The 19,612-nt window shown below is 39.4% G+C and overlaps 1 protein-coding gene across 1 annotated transcript in view; it reads right to left on the reverse strand.

Moving 5' to 3' along the window:
- Positions 1-1,915: 1,915 nt before the first annotated feature.
- The window catches only part of LOC128696974 (uncharacterized), a 24,401-nt gene continuing 6,704 nt past the window's right edge, over positions 1,916-19,612 (reverse strand). The window contains exons 4-6 of the mRNA XM_053788422.2: positions 7,739-7,953; positions 4,918-5,043; positions 1,916-2,317 (exon numbers count right to left, since the gene is read on the reverse strand). Coding sequence (XP_053644397.2) covers positions 2,161-2,317; positions 4,918-5,043; positions 7,739-7,953 — 498 coding nt within the window. The 3' untranslated portion in view covers positions 1,916-2,160. The remainder of the gene's footprint in view (positions 2,318-4,917; positions 5,044-7,738; positions 7,954-19,612) is intronic.

The raw sequence follows: 19,612 nt of genomic DNA on the forward strand, positions 1-19,612 counted from the left end.
AAAAAACTGACAATGTAATTGTAGGTTGATGTTGTGATGTGTGTCAGTGATAGATCTTGTATTCACATCTCTGCTAACAGACAGGAGTGCCTTAGTGTTTGGGTGTCCCACTTGCTGCAAGTGTATGGGGGTTATAAAGGAGGGGGTATGGGTGAAGGGGGTTAGGTGTAAGAGATAGGAGACTGAGGGAGAGGGGAGGAACTGATGGACTGCTGGCATTAGTGGCAGGCACTGAGCAGTGGAGGGACAGGAGCTGGAGGTTGGTGCCAGAAGGTGGGAGATGCTGGGCAGTGGAAGGTGGGGGAAGAGTGAGGTAGTGTGATGGTAGAGGTGTAGGTAGCCTGGTGTGGGTGATGGGTGACTGGGTGGGTGTGCGGTTGATGGTGTGGGTAATAATGAGGGTGGAAGGTGGCTACATAACTAGGTGTGTGGATGGTATGTTAGAATGTGTGAGCCATGAAAGCATGGGAAAGGTGTGGGAGTGGGGTTGTGTGAGCTTGAATCTATGGGTAAGTGGTGTGGGTGGTGGGTAAGTGTGCAGCAAGTAGTATGGGCAGTAATGGGCTTGAAGCTGTGAGGGAGAGAAGCGAGTGAAGGGTACGATTAGTACAGATGGTGGGCGAGTGTGTGGCTGGTGGTGTGGGCGGCAATGAGAATGGCGAGTGACTAGGTGTGTGGATGGCGTGTTAGGATGAAAGGTCGGGTAAGGTATGGGTGTAAGGTTGTGGAGAAATGGGAAATGGTGTGGGTGAGAGCATGGGGCTGGGCAAGGTGTAATGAGGCAATTGGGAAATGTGGCTGCAGGGGAATGGTTTAAGTATAAGCACGTGGCCATGGGGGGGATGGGGGGGAATGCATGGGCATGTGTGGCTGGAGGTTGCTGGGTATGCAGCGGGGAATAAGTGGAGGCATGTGGTTGAGGTATGGTACTGAACGTGTGAGTGGAGCACCAAAACAAGGGAGGTTATGTACATTAATTAGGCCTCTCGCACAAGACAATGGATGCACCCATACTCTTACTGTGAGATGGAGACAAAAGAACCCAACACATACCACATTTTTTCCCCTAACACGTACTCTGCTGTGTAAACTCATCAATATGGCATGCTCAAAAATCTTTGCAACCGTGTTAACGCAGTACGGAATGCTGTACTATATACATTTAGCATCAATGGGGTTGCATTCTTTCATAACTCAAAATCAGTTCACATACTACTTGACTTTTACAGGCATAGGATTTAGCACAGGGACTGCCAAAACTACACTCAGGTTCAAATAGCCTCATAATATACACTCATCCTTTAAACATCTGGAGATCCAAAGCAAATTGTGTGCCTCTCTCTTCCTTGATTGGTAATTTATTATGCCTCTATTTATACTATCACCTCCAAGTGTGAGTTTTTGGGATGATTCTGAGATCACAGACTCCCACAATGCATAATAATGAATTAAAAAAAAAATCCACTAAACTTGTACCCACAAGACACAGAATACTTACCTCACAAAAAAAAAAAAAAAAAATAGGCCACCATGGGTACAATGATCCCTTCATCTCTCCCCTTTGTTACAAGGATTTTTAGTCCTGTTCTTGTAATTAAAAAATTGCTAATTATATACACACAAGGTATATACAGTACCACAACTACATTTCATTTAATGTATTTTATTTTGGAAAAAACGAAAGAAATGAACAAAATTAAGCAGTTTTACCACTGGGTTCTAATGGGAATTTAAAGGTTAATTCTTTTTTGGAAACCCCACAAAGATTAGTGCCCTAAATATACAGGTACTGTATTCTATTTCAAACAATTTAACATACTCACCTGGTTAGTGTAAAGAGTACAGTACAGTATTACATTTAGAACATCACAGAAGAGTGTTAACAAACTTGCCCTTAAAATACTATAGCTCAAAATCCTCTATAAAGAGGATTCAAAATTATTTTCCAACATAAATAGTACATATTCATTGCATGTGACAATTTATTTAGCTGCTATAAAAAATATCCCTAAGCTCAACATTTAATATCAAAACTTGTTGTAACAATGTCAAATATTTGTGTATGAAATATACAAGAGTCGAGCCTACAGCAAAGTTGTACATACATTTACATTGAAGGAAAGGGATTGGGAGGGCTTAATAAATGGCTTTTCACAGAGGTTACTTTTTCTTCTTGCTCACCTTCTTGGAAGAGGCCGATGAAGACCTTAGTGAAATGACTACAACTATAATAACGACAATAATCACAATGCAGGCTACATATATAGCACTTGGGTTTTCATGTAACCAGTCTGCACACCATTCAGTGTAGTCATCACTGCAGAAAAAATAAGTGAATTAGTCAAATATATCAAATGAAATGGTATTTAAATAAACATTCTGTACACAAACAAATGAATATACAATAGAATGTCAATTAACACATTAGTTATGATCCTGAAAACTGAGTGAAAGACGAAATTGTGTTAAACAAACTAAAGAATTTAGGGGGAAAAATAAGGTTACGTTCCTTGGAACCCCCAAAAATGGCAAACTTTTTTTTTTTAGGTCTCCAAACTGCAAAAAAATATAAATGATTATGTAATTGTAGTTCACTGTCATGATGTATTCTGTTTAATGCATTGCTTATAGCTACAAATGTTACAGAAATAATATTTATTACCATTTACTGTGGTTGTGGTATATGGCAATGATTCTGAACAGAGTGGAGAGCAATGCTGTGGCCTACTGGGCTGAGGTGGAAGGTTGTGGATTATTTGCTGAGGTGGATGGTTGAGGCTTTGGCACTAAAGTCAATGCTTGTACTGGAGTAGTCAGAAATTTTGAAATGTGTCTTTGGTCTCTTACCCTGCAATGCTTTATACAGTTGATGGTACGGCATCAGCTGCTCTAGACCTTAGAATATATTCCTTGTAGTTATCATTACTTAATGATACTGAAATGTGTGGCAAGGGTTGATGTGGCCCTGTACAATACATGTGCAAAAATATAAAAGGCCATCATCTGCTATCAGCTATCACTTGCATATATCAGTAAACAATACCATATTTTACCAGCTAAGACTATTTTAATAAATAAATGTGTCCAAAGTGATACCCACCATAATTTATCTGTAAGCTATTCAGAAAACATGAAACAATAATAAAAACACAAGAAATGTTTCTCAAGGCTATCAGCACATATTACTGTTGGAGTGAAGATTGTGATGGCCCCAGGACTGCTGTATCTCTTACTACTATGAAATTAACTACCAGAATGCTTTTGCAAATATGTATACACTATTTAGTACATATTAGTAAATTTATTACAATAAAGGAATAATAAAATTATCATTTCCCTCACATTTTCACTTATAACAATATTAGTATACAGAATGGTGGGTGGGATGCTCTTACACTGTTAACCCTTAACACCAACACCCCAACTACCCTCACACACGTCCTGGTTTCTTTACTACAATATACGAGTGTACCAACTAAACTGATGGACAAATATATATGAAGTAGGTATGTATACACATTTCATCCAGGTTTCTTTCATTTTTTAACATTTTTTATGCAAAGGAAGATAAACAAAGGGTATATAAACAGAGTTCCTCATGGACAGGTGCAGTTCACATCTATCCCTCTCAATTTCTATACAAACAGTCTCCAACATGCTCATATTTGAGCACAATAACTAAGTAAATTTATTGAGGCACAGGTACACAAAAGTGCAATTATCATACATAGTGTAACTCACCATCTAGGATAGCCCAAAAAAAAAAAAGTCAATTTACTTACTGATATGAAAACACTGCATGTATTGACTGGTATGCAGGAATTAACTACAGTAACTGTAGTGTAAAGCACCCTTCTGGCAAGACAGTGATGGAGTGAATGATGGTGAAAGTTTTTCTTTTTTTGGGCCACCCTGCCTTGGTGGGAATCAGCCAGCTTGTTAAAAAAAACAAAATAATAAAATACAGTGGAACCTTGGTATATCAGTATACGACCAGCTCCCTACTCGAACAAAGTTCAGCAATCTACCAAACCAATACGACCTGCCAGAACATCGCTGTAAACTATTTCGTGTTTCTTCACATTTTTTGGTGTTTTTTGTATTATTTGTATAAATAAGTCAACTATGGGGCCTACAACGATTAGTGATAACAGCCAACCAAACAGAAAATTGGTTGGGAAGAACTTGTTCGATACTCAAATGGAGCGGCACTCGAACAGCCTTCTGGATTGAATTAAGGTCGCATGCTGAGGTACCACTGTAATTTAATAAAAAACACAGATCTGGGAAATGTATGGGACGCACATGTACAGACCAATGAGATGCAAGAGGTGGGATGGGGGAAGAAGTTAGGCCTCCCTTCACAAAGACCATGGACTGACCCACAGCAGGCTGCCTGCAAGCCTACTAGATGAATTGTGTATTTACAAGAAGAGTTGTTTGGCTTTCAATAATGAAGGTGGGTTAGAACATAACCTATTTTTCCCATAAGTTGTTCACTCCAGCTTTTGCATATTCATGTAAATGGGTTTTTCTGTTATGTATCTGAGCATGTGATTAATGAACAGAGGAAATGCTGCTTTAGTGGTTGGAATGCCTAGTGTTTATTTTTGACCAGACTTTTTTTTAAATTTGTGTAAAATTAGTTTCAGATCTGTGTATAATTGACCAAATTACTGACTTCTGTGCATTTCATGGTGCTTCTGATAGTTGAATGGGTGGTTTCTTGTGCTCAGTCAATAGAACGGAAGGCATTCAAGGGAAATAATTAGAATTTTATCAACTTGAACAATGGAATTTACTTAAAATGGGACTCAAAGTGGATGTAATCGTTGATGCGTAAATTGCAAACACACAAACATACACACTCACAATTTCCTACAACCAAACTGCTATGTAGCCTTAAAAATAACTCACAAAGGTGTCTTTGGATGTGGAATTTCCTCTGCTCGAGCATTTCTGAAACCTTCTTGAGCAAATGATGTAAGGGAGCCAACATCAATACCAGGCAAGGTGTAACGAAACAGACGACCTTGACGAAACCTGAAAAAAGTTTAAATTTTTAAGTGAGAATTCAGTTAAAACTGCCAATTTGGCCACCAGTTAAAAGTCAGTCTCTAAATTTTCAATGATTCTCCTGGAGTGACCAGTACAAGGACCACCAGTACAATGCAGTCCAACAATTATATATGATACTAGTCACAGCCCTTCATTAACCCTAAAAATTTTATTCCAGATTCTGTCCAGATTCAGGGAAGTGTTCAGTGAGTGACTGGTCATTCTGAAAGAAAGTGACATTGTTTTAAGAAGCTTTAATGCTACAATGAAAGACTGTTGTAGTGACATAGTAAGGAATTTAAGAGCCAGAGGTAAATAGAGAGATTTTTAATTGAAGTGTATTTTAGAAAGAGGTCTGGTAGAGGCAATAAATATTTTGAGAAGAAACAAGTACATAAGATATAACAGTGTACAATAACAGCAATTTGGAAGACTATATATTGATGAGCAAAATGTTGAGCAAAAGCCTTCCAGATGTATACATTTTTAAGAGTAATATGACAGATAACTGTTTAGTGGTACCTTGACTAAGAGGAAAGTTGAGTACATGGAGAATGGTGTTCGTGAGAAATGCGAATCAATGAAATAAAGAAGAGGACAATTACTAAAAGGTACAAGCAACTCTTGGGCAAAAGATGGGTAAGAGCAAAAAGTAAGAGTGGGTGGGAAGGTACTATAATAAAGATGCAGTCAAACCTCGGTTTTCACATGCCCTAGTTTGTATGTAAAACTATAGTTATTCTCTATAAAATGTATTTTTAGTTAATATTTTTGGGTGTCTGAAACAGATTAATTGGATTTACATTATTTATTATGGGAAATATTAACTAAAAATACATTTTTTAGAGAATAACTATAGTTTTACATACAAACTAGGGCATATGAAAACCAAGGTTTGACTGCACAAGAAACCATACCACGGGCGGGGATAGAACCCGCAATCAGAGAGTCATAAAACTCCAGACTGACGTGCTAGCCACTGGGTCAGCTGGCTATGGTTTGTTAGTGGCATGATTTGTTTGCAATTGTGTCATTACAATTTCACGAGTCATAGATTTAAGATTGCAGCCAACCTGCCTACCTATCACACGGCAGCCACAACATGCAATTTATTGCGGAAGTATCACGATGTTACCATCCACTTTAGCCACATGACATGCCTGCATGCTTAACTAATTACCCTGGCACCCACCAGCTTCCCCTCACCACACACCCAGTAACCTCCAACCATCCTACCTGTCTACCACACTCACTTCACAGCTCAGTATTGGTTAACCTCTACACACTTGTGAGGGAGGTAATAAGCAATGCATTGCTGGCATCAATGGCCTATGCATTTGCTCTTAACATTTCACAACAACCTGCTTCAGAGCTGAAGGAGTATACATAGTACTTGTGCAGATTTTTCTGTGGTGGGAAAGAGATGTATAGAAAATGGTGAAAAATAAAAGCAGACATGCAGACAGTTTCACTACCAAGACTAACATTTACATAATAGAGTACAAGTACAATACAGTACAGTGCATAGACAAAATGTCAAGAACACTAACTCAGGCTTCACAGACATCAGTTCTCCTGCAGCCAGGATGACCAAAATAATGCCTACGTAAAACAGAAATTAAACAAAGCCAAGCTGACAATTCAAGAAAATGAATTATGCAGACGTAAGGATACTGAAGGTTTGTTGAAAAAAAAAAAAAGCGTAAAAGCAACCATGATAGCAATCACTAATGCTGTACCACAGAAATCAGGCTGCTCTAGTGTATTCAAAATTCTAGAAAAACAAATGTTACCCAAAAGTAACACTACCATTAGATGATACAAAGTTACCCCCAGTCCACCCCAGGCAGATACTACCTATTCCACTTCTGTTATTACAGATGCTCATGTCAGCCATCAGAAGTAAAGCTTTGTTCCTGCAGCTCTCTTAGGAAATGTCAAGGAAGAAAAGACACTTTCAATGAACTATAGTTTTGTTAGCCAAAAAGGTACTCACTACTCTACAGATCCTGAGGGTGTGCCTCTACGCTGAGGCCATGGGGAGAGTAGTACAATTCTCTCATTCTAATTCTCTCTCTCACACTGTTTTGCATGTCCTCTGTACTTGATAAAGACTTGTAGGTAAACATCCTAACAATAAAGATTTCCTTTTTGCTATGTCTTTTTCAGCACTTGTCTGCTGGCAGTAGCAATCCTACCAGATATTCCCATAATCTCAGGATCTTTAGGAGCATAATTCAGCAAATACAGAGGACTGCTCATACTGCAGGCTTGTTTGAGCATGATGAATCAGAGTGGACACACTTGACTTTTATGGTCTGACATGCTGCTGGATTAAGCAAGGCAACATTGATGAGATTCAGGGAAACTGGACAGCCAGACTCAAGTCTTGCGGGTGGGATGTACAGTGGCTACAGTCTGAAGATGGGGTGGGGTAAAGTGCAGTTTGGAGGGTCATTTGAATTATGATGTCTGTGTACTTCTGGAAAGATATTTATTGAATGAATGATTGTAATTCTTTTTGTTGTTCACCTTGCATGTGAAGATGATCGGTGTTAAAGAAAATTATGAAAAAGGAAATAAATTTGTAGGAGAAAAGGGAAAAGGGAAATTTATGAATGTGACAATGAATCATAAAAGTACTTCATTATTACCAAAGTAAATCTTTTAGTGTACTTACAAAAGGAAAGAAGGAAATTTTTTTACACCAAATCTTCGTGTTGTTTGTCCACCATCACTGTCACGGTTCATGACTGCTACATTTTTTTTGTTTCTCAAATTGGCACCAACTGCCTCAATAGTTGCCTGCAACTGAGTACAAGTGCCACAGTCTGAACGAGTGAACATCACTAGCCAGTCTCCAGTTGTGGCTCCAGTTGCAGCCTGAGTTAAATGCTGAAGCAAGATAAAACACAGAATAAGATCAGAAAATTTAATTACAATCCACATTAAAAAGCCATACGGAATTTTTCAAAGTATTACCATAAAAACTGAAATACTATATTCAACAAATATAAATAGGGAAGATTTGGCATTGCAATCTCTTTGAAAAACCACTTATATATTATTTTCCAAGGAAAGCACACTGAATGAAGAAGTTAAATGTAATGTTCTGTCTTTATCAAGTATCAGACTATTATAAGTAAATAATGAATCCAAGTGCCATAGGAAAACAAACAGAAGCCTGAGCAGATCTATGATTCATTATGGTAACATACACAGTGAAGTACATTTACAGAACAAATTGCAATGTAAATAAACAAGTTTGATTAAAAGTATTTCTGGCAGTTTGGCACATACACACATGATGATCATAAAATGTCAAGTACGTAGTGAACCTTATGGTAGCTTTCTTCAATGTTATGTGCCTGATTGTCTACTTTTTTTCTTTTTTTCTTTTTTTTTGACACTGGCAATCTCCCACTGATGTAGAGTGACCCAAGAATGGAACTACATTCACCCTTGAAGGGTTTACAGGGATTATACACAACTTGACTTAAGGGTTGGATTATGAAAAAAAAAAATGACTTTTGGGACTATATATTCCTTGACTTATAGTCCAGCTAGAGATGTTAACACACACATGCAGTAAACTAAGCCTATTTATTCCATGTAACGTAAACACTGTGTTTTTACTCTTCTTTCAACAAACTTCCTCTGAAATATATAAAAACGATGTTCAATCCGAACCAACTATAATTTATATGCCTGGTATTAAGTAGTCTGTTAAGCATTAAGTTTAGTCTGCCCAAAATGCCCTGGCATGATAGTGGCTTTCTTTGTACTTAGCAAATCAAAATTGTAATTACACATTGTAAACTATGCAAAGAAATAAAATCCTTATTCCTTATCCCACCAAGGCAAGGTGGCCCAAAAAGAAAAATGAAAGTTTCTCTTATTAAATTTAGTAATGTATACAGAAGGGGTTACTGGCACCTTGTTCTTCTCTATATGTACTATTATTTTCCACTAAAATAAATGTAATGGTCACTGTACATATTTGCATTACTGTACAGTTACAGTTTTCTTTGTGTTACACAAATGTCAGCATAATTTTCTCTAGGTAGTAGGTTGGTAGACAGCAACCACCCAAGGAGGTACTACCATCCTGCCAAGCGAGTGTGAAACGGAAACCTGTAATTGTTTAACATGATGGTAAGATTCCTGATGTCTTTTTATTTGTCTCATAAACATGCAAGATTTCAGGTATGTCTTACTACTTCTACTTACATCACACTACACATGAATGTACAATGCATGTACAAGCATATATATACACATACCCCAATGGTTTTTTTCTTTTCTTTTCTTACTAGTTCTTGTTTGTTTCCTCTTATCTCCATGGGAAAGTGGAACAAAATTCTTCCTCCGTAAGCCATGCGCATCGTAAGAGGCAATTAAAATGCTGCGAGCAAGGGGCTAGTAACCTCTTCTCCTGTATACATTACAAAAGTTAAAAAGACAAACTTTCATTTTCCTTTTTTTGACCACCTTACTTCAGTGAGATATGGCTAATGTGTTGAAAAGAAGAAATACGCATGATACCAGGTATATCTTGCTACTTTTACTTACACTGAGATCACACTACACACATATATATATGTATATAAACATTGTCTCTACATCCACAGCAGGACTCGAACCTGTTCACTGTGTATCAAAGTGTACTTTACCACGGAGCTAGACCTGTGAAAAGTACGGGCGCTTAGCCGAAGCTAAGTGACGTTTCCCCATACCCCTGGGCACCAAGCTCATTTTGAAAGTTATTTCATCGAATCCTGCCACATGCAGTGGACAATGAAAGAGATTTGAAATGCTTAACAATTCGCAAACAGGCAAAATTATTTACAAACATTGTCTCTATGTCCACAGCAGGACTCGAATCTGCTAACTCTGTATCAGTCTACAGTACTTTACCACGGAGCAAGACCCACGAAAAGTATGGGCGCTCAGCCGAAGCTAAGCAATGTTTCCCCACTGCATGTGGCAGGATTCAATGAAATAACTTTCAAAACAAGCTTGGTGCCTGGGGGCAACATCGCTTAGCTTTGGCTAAGCGCCCAAACTTTTCATGGATCTAGCTCCGTGGTAAAGTACTGTGGACTCTGATACAGAGTTAGCAGATTCGAGTCCTGCTGTGGCCATAGAGACAACGTTTGTGTGTATGTGTGTATGTGTGTATGTGTGTATGTATGTATGTGTATATATATACAGATTCGAGTCCTGCTGTGGCCATAGAGACAACGTTTGTGTGTATGTGTGTATGTGTGTATGTGTGTATGTATGTATGTGTATATATATACACCTACCATCCGACTTACGATATATATACAGTGGACCCTCAACCAGCAATATTAATCCGTTCCTGAGAGCTCATCGTTAATCGAAATAATCGTTAGTCAAGTTAATTTTCCCCATAAGAAATAATGGAAATCAAATTAATCCATGCAAGACACCTCAAAGTATTGAAAAAAAAAAAATTACCACATGAAATATTAATTTTAATACACACAAACTGAAGAAGACATGCACAGTTACATGACACTTACCTTTATTGAAGATCTGGCGATGACTGATGGGATGGGAGGAGGGGAGAGCGTTATCTTCTTAGTGTTTAGAAGGGGAATCCCCTTCTATTAGCACTTGAGGTAACAAGTCATTTTCTGGGGTTACCTCCCTTGTTCTTTTAATGCCACTAGGACCAGCTTCCGAGTCACTGAACTTCTGTCGCACAACATATCTGTCCATAGATACCTGTACCTCTCGTTCCTTTATGACTTTCCTAAAGTGGTTCACAACATTGTCAGTGTACAGGTTGCCAACACGGCTTGCAGTAGCTGTGTCAGGGTGATTTTTCATCAAAAAAGGTTTGCACTTCAAGCCACTTTGCACACATTTCCTTAATCTTAGAAGTAGGAAACTTCTTCAATTTCTCTATCCCCTCCTCCGAAGCAGTTTCCTCAGGTCTGCCCTCTTGCTGTTCAAGATGATCTAGCAGCTCATCAGTGGTTAGTTCTTCATTGTCCTCCACCACCAACTCTTCCACATCCTCCCCACTAACCTCCAACCCCAAGGACTTCCCCAATGCCACAATGGATTCCTCAACTGGCATAGGATTCTCAGGGTTAGCCTCAAACCCTTCAAAATCCCTTTTGTCTACACATTCTGGCCACAGTTTTTTCCAAGCAGAGTTCAAGGTCCTCTTAGTCACTTCCTCCCAAGCCTTACCTATAATGTTTACACAGTTGAGGATGGTAAAGTGATCTTTCCAAAACTCTCTTAGTCAGTTGAGTTTCTGAGGTCACTACAAAGCACCTTTCAAACATGACCTGCTGGTCCATGGGCTGCAGGAGAAGAGTGGTATTAGGAGGCAAAAACTTCACCTTAATGAAGCTCATGTCCCTAGAAAGTCGCTCTGCCAAGTCTGAAGGATGACCAGGAGCATTGTCTAATACCAGGAGGCACTTAAGGTCTAATTTCTTTTCAATTAGGTAATTTTTCACATTGGGGGCAAATGCATGGTGTAACCAGTCATAAAAAAAGTCCCTAGTGACCCATGCCTTACTGTTTGCCCTCCACAGCACACACAAATTAACCTTGATGACATTGTTTTTTCCTGAACACTCTGGGAGTTTCAGAGTGATACACCAATAAAGGCTTCACTTTGCAATCACCACTAGCATTGGCACACATCAACAGAGTAAGCCTGTCTTTCATAGGCTTATGTCCTGGGAGTGCCTTTTCCTGAGTAATGTACGTCCTGCTTGGCATTTTCTTCCAAAACAGGCCTGTTTCGTCACAATTAAACACTTGTTCAGGTTTCAGTCCTTCACTGTCTATGTACTCCTTGAATTCCTGCACATATTTTTCAGCCGCTTTGTGGTCCGAACTGGCAGCCTCACCATACCTTATCACACTTTGAATGCCACTACGCTTCTTAAATCTCTCAAATCAACCTTTGCTGGCCTTAAATTCACTCACATCACTAGTTGCTGGCATTTTTTTAATTAAATTGTCATGCAACTTTCTAGCCTTTTCACATATGATCGCTTGAGAGATGCTATCTCCTGCTATCTGTTTCTCGTTTATCCACACTAATAAGAGTCTCTCAACATCTTCTATCACTTGCGATCTCAGTTTCAAAAACATAGTTGCACCTTCGGCAAGAACATCTTCCTTGATTGCCGTTTTCTTACCCACAATAGTAGCGATGGTTGATTGGGGTTTACTATACAACCTGACCAGCTCAAGAGACACGCACTCCACTTTCATACTTAGCAATGATCTCTTTCTTCATCTCCATAGTAATTCTCACCCTTTTTGCTGTAGGGTTGGCACTAGAAGCTTTCTTGGGGCCCATGGCGACTTATTTTGCAGGTGCAATCACTACAAAGGCTGTGATAATATGAAATGTTCCAGTTGTATGTTTGGAAGCGACCACGGTGGCTGGCTGGCTTGTAAACACTGGCACCCATGGGACAAGTGAGGCGCGCTCAGGCCAAAGTGGACGTGTCTCGAACGGAACGAATAGTGTTGGTCGGGTTTTTAAGCGCTAGTCGAGGCAAATTTTTTGCGTTAAAATGTATCGCTAGTCGGATTTATCGTTAATCGATGCCATCGCTGGTCGAGGGTCCAATATAAATATAAATATATATAAATATATATATTTTTTTTTTTCAACAAGTCGGTCGTCTCCCACCGAGGCAGGGTGACCCAAAAAAGAAAGAAAATCCCCAAAAAGAAAATACTTTCATCATCATTCAACACTTTCACCACACTCGCACATTATCACTGTTTTTGCAGAGGTGCTCAGAATACAACAGTCTAGAAGCATACACATATAAAGATACACAACATATCCCTCCAAATTGCCAATATCCCAAACCCCTCCTTTAAAGTGCAGGCATTGTACTTCCCATTTCCAGGACTCAAGTCCGACTATATGAAAATAACCGGTTTCCCTGAATCCCTTCACTAAATATTACCCTGCTCACACTCCAACAGATCGTCAGGTCCCAAGTACCATTCGTCTCCATTCACTCCTATCTAACACGCTCACGCACGCTTGCTGGAAGTCCAAGCCCCTTGCCCACAAAACCTCCTTTACCCCCTCTCTCCAACCCTTTCGAGGACGACCCCTACCCCGCCTTCCTTCCCCTATAGATTTATATGCTTTCCATGTCATTCTACTTTGATCCATTCTCTATAAATGACCAAACCACCTCAACAACCCCTTGGAAAAGGCGTATGACAGGGTGGATAGGGGGTCAATGTGGCAGATGTTGCAAGTGTATGGTGTAGGAGGTAGGTTACTGAAAACAGTGAAGAGTTTTTACGAGGATAGTGAGGCTCAAGTTAGAGTATGTAGGAAAGAGGGAAATTTTTTCCCAGTAAAAGTAGGCCTTAGACAAGGATGCGTGATGTCACCGTGGTTGTTTAATATATTTATAGATGGGGTTGTAAGAGAAGTAAATGCGAGGGTCTTGGCAAGAGGCGTGGAGTTAAAAGATAAAGAATCACACACAAAGTGGGAGCTGTCACAGCTGCTCTTTGCTGATGACACTGTGCTCTTGGGAGATTCTGAAGAGAAGTTGCAGAGATTGGTGGATGAATTTGGTAGGGTGTGCAAAAGAAGAAAATTAAAGGTGAATACAGGAAAGAGTAAGGTTATGAGGATAACAAAAAGATTAGGTGATGAAAGATTGAATATCAGATTGGAGGGAGAGAGTATGGAGGAGGTGAACGTATTCAGATATTTGGGAGTGGACGTGTCAGCGGATGGGTCTATGAAAGATGAGGTGAATCATAGAATTGATGAGGGAAAAAGAGTGAGTGGTGCACTTAGGAGTCTGTGGAGACAAAGAACTTTGTCCTTGGAGGCAAAGAGGGGAATGTATGAGAGTATAGTTTTACCAACGCTCTTATATGGGTGTGAAGCGTGGGTGATGAATGTTGCAGCGAGGAGAAGGCTGGAGGCAGTGGAGATGTCATGTCTGAGGGCAATGTGTGGTGTGAATATAATGCAGAGAATTCGTAGTTTGGAAGTTAGGAGGAGGTGCGGGATTACCAAAACTGTTGTCCAGAGGGCTGAGGAAGGGTTGTTGAGGTGGTTCGGACATGTAGAGAGAATGGAGCGAAACAGAATGACTTCAAGAGTGTATCAGTCTGTAGTGGAAGGAAGGCGGGGTAGGGGTCGGCCTAGGAAAGGTTGGAGGGAGGGGGTAAAGGAGGTTTTGTGTGCGAGGGGCTTGGACTTCCAGCAGGCATGCGTGAGCGTGTTTGATAGGAGTGAATGGAGACAAATGGTTTTTAATACTTGACGTGCTGTTGGAGTGTGAGCAAAGTAACATTTATGAAGGGATTCAGGGAAACCGGCAGGCCGGACTTGAGTCCTGGAGATGGGAAGTACAGTGCCTGCACTCTGAAGGAGGGGTGTTAATGTTGCAGTTTAAAAACTGTAGTGTAAAGCACCCTTCTGGCAAGACAGTGATGGAGTGAATGATGGTGAAAGTTTTTCTTTTTCGGGCCACCCTGCCTTGGTGGGAATCGGCCAGTGTGATAATAATAAAAAAAAAAAAATATATATATAATTATATATATATATATATATAATATATATATATATATATATATATTATATATATATATATATATATAATTATATATATATATATATATATATATATATATATATATATATATATATATATATATATATATATATATATATATTTATATTTCAACAAGTCGGCTGTCTCCCACCGAGGCAGGGTGACCCAAAAAAGAAAGAAAATCCCCAAAAAGAAAATACTTTCATCATCATTCAACACTTTCACCACACTCGCACATTATCACTGTTTTTGCAGAGGTGCTCAGAATACAACAGTCTAGAAGCATACACATATAAAGATACACAACATATCCCTCCAAACTGCCAATATCCCAAACCCCTCCTTTAAAGTGCAGGCATTGTACTTCCCATTTCCAGGACTCAAGTCCGACTATATGAAAATAACCGGTTTCCCTGAATCCCTTCACTAAATATTACCCTGCTCACACTCCAACAGATCGTCAAGTCCCAAGTACCATTCGTCTCCATTTACTCCTATCTAACACGCTCACGCACGCTTGCTGGGAGTCCAAGCCCCTTGCCCACAAAACCTCCTTTACCCCCTCTCTCCAACCCTTTCGAGGACGACCCCTACCCCGCCTTCCTTCCCCTATAGATTTATATGCTTTCCATGTCATTCTACTTTGATCCATTCTCTCTAAATGACCAAACCACCTCAACAACCCCTCTTCTGCCCTCTGACTAATACTTTTATTAACTCCACACCTTCTCCTAATTTCCACACTCCGAATTTTCTGCATAATATTTACACCACACATTGCCCTTAAACAGGACATCTCCACTGCCTCCAACCGTCTCCTCGCTGCTGCATTTACCACCCAAGCTTCACACCCATATAAGAGTGTTGGTACTACTATACTTTCATACATTCCCTTCTTAGCCTCCATAGATAACGTTTTTTGACTCCACATATACCTCAACGCACCACTCACCTTTTTTCCCTCATCAATTCTATGATTAACCTCATCCTTCATAAATCCATCCGCCGACACGTCAACTCCCAAGTATCTGAAAACATTCAATTCTTCCATACTCCTCCTCCCCAATTTGATATCCAATTTTTCTTTATCTAAATCATTTGACACCCTCATCACCTTACTCTTTTCTATGTTCACTTTCAACTTTCTACCTTTACACACATTCCCAAACTCATCCGCTAACCTTTGCAATTTTTCTTTAGAATCTCCCATAAGCACAGTATCATCAGCAAAAAGTAACTGTGTCAATTCCCATTTTGAATTTGATTCCCCAAAATTTAATCCCACCCCTCTCCCGAACACCCTAGCATTTACTTCCTTTACAACCCCATCTATAAATATATTAAACAACCATGGTGACATTACACTTCCCTGTCTAAGACCTACTTTTACCGAGAAGTAGTCTCCCTCTCTTCTACACACCCTAACCTGAGCCTCACTATCCTCATAAAAACTCTTTACAGCATTTAATAATTTACCACCTATTCCATATACTTGCAACATCTGCCACATTGCTCCTCTATCCACTATCATATGCCTTTTCTAAATCCATAAATGCAATAAAAACTTCCCTACCTTTATCTAAATACTGTTCACATATATGCTTCAATGTAAACACTTGATCTACACATCCCCTACCCACTCTGAAACCTCCTTGCTCATCCGCAATCCTACATTCTGTCTTACCTCTAATCCTTTCAATTATAACCCTACCGTACACTTTTCCTGGTATACTCAATAAGCTTATTCCTCTATAATTTTTACAGTCTCTTTTGTCCCCTTTCCCTTTATATAAAGGGACTATACATGCTCTCCACCAATCCCTAGGTACCTTCCCCTCTTTCATACATTTATTAAACAAAAGTACCAACCACTCCAACACTATATCCCCCCCTGCTTTTAACATTTCTGTCATGATCCCATCAGTTCCAGCTGCTTTACCCCCTTTCATTTTACGTAATGCCTCACGTACCTCCCCCACACTTACATTCTGCTCTTCTTCACTCCTAAAAGATGGTATACCTCCCTGACCAGTGCATGAAATTACTGCCTCTGTTTCTTCCTTAACATTTAAAAGTTCCTCAAAATATTCTCGCCATCTACCCAATACCTCCATCTCCCCATCTACTAACTCCCCTACTCTGTTTTTAACTGACAAATCCATATTTTCCCTAGGCTTTCTTAACTTGTTTAACTCACTCCAAAATTTTTTCTTATTTTCATTAAAATTTCTTGACAGTGCCTCTCCCACTCTATCATCTGCTCTCCTTTTGCACTCTCTCACCACTCTCTTTACCTTTCTTTTACTCTCCATATACTCTGCTCTTCTTATAACACTTCTGCTTTGTAAAAACCTCTCATAAGCTACCTTTTTCTCTTTTATCACACCCTTTACTTCATCATTCCACTAATCACTCCTCTTTCCTCCTGCCCCCACCCTCCTATAACCACAAACTTCTGCCCCACATTCTAATACTGCATTTTTAAAACTATTCCAACCCTCTTCAACCCCCCCCACTACTCATCTTTGCACTAGCCCACCTTTCTGCCAATAGTCGCTAATATCTCACCCGAACTTCCTCCTCCCTTAGTTTATACACTCTCACCTCCCTCTTACTTGTTGTTGCCACCTTCCTCTTTTCCCATCTACCTCTTACTCTAACTGTAGCTACAACTAAATAATGATCCGATATATCAGTTGCCCCTCTATAAACATGTACATCCTGGAGCCTACCCATCAACCTTTTATCCACCAATACATAATCTAATAAACTACTTTCATTACGTGCTACATCATACCTTGTATATTTATTTATCCTCTTTTTCATAAAATATGTATTACTTATTACCAATATATATATATATAGTAGTAGTAGGTTGGTAGACAGCAACCACCCAGGGAGGTACTACCGTCCTGCCAAGTGAGTGTAAAACGAACCCTGTGATTGTTTTACATGATGGTAGGATTGCTGATGTCTTTTGTCTGTCTCATAAATATGCAAGATTACAGGCATGTCTTGCTACTTCTACTTACACTTAGGTCACACTACACATACATGTACACATTTATTTATACACACTGATCTGAGTTTTCTTTGATTTTATCTTAATAGTTCTTGGTCTTATTAATTTTCCTTTTATATCCATGGGGAAGTGGAATAAGAATCTTTCCTCCGTAAGCCATGCGTGTTGTAAAAGTCAACTAAAATGCCGGGAACAATGGGCTAGTAACCCCTTTTCCTGTAAAGATTACTAAAAAGAATAAGAAGAAAATTGTCAAAGTGGGAAGTCTGAATGTGCGTGGATGTTGTGCAGATGATAAGAAAGAGATGATTCTGGATGTTATGAATGAGAAGAAGCTGGATGTCCTGGCTTTAAGTGAAACAAAGCTGAAGGGGGTGGGAGAGTTTCAGTGGAGAGGAATAAATGGGATTAGGTCAGGGGTTTCAAATAGAGTTAGAGCTAAAGAAGGAGTAGCAATAATGTTGAAGGATAAGCTATGGCAGGAAAAGAGAGACTATAAATGTATTAATTCAAGGATTATGTGGAGTAAAATAAAGATTGGATGTGAAAAGTGGGTTATAATAAGCGTGTATGCACCTGGAGAAGAGAGAAGTGTAGAGGAGAGAGAGAGATTTTGGGAAATGTTGAGTGAATGCGTGGGGAGTTTTGAATCAAGTGTGAGAGTAATGGTGGTTGGGGATTTCAATGCTAAAGTGGGTAAAAATGTTATGGAAGGAGTAGTAGGTAAATTTGGGGTGCCAGGGGTAAATGTAAATGGGGAGCCTTTAATTGAGCTATGTGTAGAAAGAAATTTGGTAATAAGTAATACATATTTTATGAAAAAGAGGATAAATAAATATACAAGGTATGATGTTGCACGTAATGAAAGTAGTTTATTAGATTATGTATTGGTGGATAAAAGGTTGATGGGTAGGCTCCAGGATGTACATGTTTATAGAGGGGCAACTGATATATCGGATCATTATTTAGTTGTAGCTACAGTTAGAGTAAGAGGTAGATGGGAAAAGAGGAAGGTGGCAACAACAAGTAAGAGGGAGGTGAAAGTGTATAAACTAAGGGAGGAGGAAGTTCGGGTGAGATATAAGCGACTATTGGCAGAAAGGTGGGCTAGTGCAAAGATGAGTAGTGGGGGGGTTGAAGAGGGTTGGAATAGTTTTAAAAATGCAGTATTAGAATGTGGGGCAGAAGTTTGTGGTTATAGGAGGGTGGGGGCAGGAGGAAAGAGGAGTGATTGGTGGAATGATGAAGTAAAGGGTGTGATAAAAGAGAAAAAGGTAGCTTATGAGAGGTTTTTACAAAGCAGAAGTGTTATAAGAAGAGCAGAGTATATGGAGAGTAAAAGAAAGGTAAAGAGAGTGGTGAGAGAGTGCAAAAGGAGAGCAGATGATAGAGTGGGAGAGGCACTGTCAAGAAATTTTAATGAAAATAAGAAAAAATTTTGGAGTGAGTTAAACAAGTTAAGAAAGCCTAGGGAAAATATGGATTTGTCAGTTAAAAACAGAGTAGGGGAGTTAGTAGATGGGGAGATGGAGGTATTGGGTAGATGGCGAGAATATTTTGAGGAACTTTTAAATGTTAAGGAAGAAACAGAGGCAGTAATTTCATGCACTGGTCAGGGAGGTATACCATCTTTTAGGAGTGAAGAAGAGCAGAATGTAAGTGTGGGGGAGGTACGTGAGGCATTACGTAAAATGAAAGGGGGTAAAGCAGCTGGAACTGATGGGATCATGACAGAAATGTTAAAAGCAGGGGGGGATATAGTGTTGGAGTGGTTGGTACTTTTGTTTAATAAATGTATGAAAGAGGGGAAGGTACCTAGGGATTGGCAGAGAGCATGTATAATCCCTTTATATAAAGGGAAAGGGGACAAAAGAGACTGTAAAAATTATAGAGGAATAAGCTTACTGAGTATACCAGGAAA

This window comes from Cherax quadricarinatus, chromosome 49, assembly GCF_038502225.1.
Source record: "Cherax quadricarinatus isolate ZL_2023a chromosome 49, ASM3850222v1, whole genome shotgun sequence".
NCBI classification, from domain to species: Eukaryota; Metazoa; Arthropoda; class Malacostraca; order Decapoda; family Parastacidae; genus Cherax; species Cherax quadricarinatus.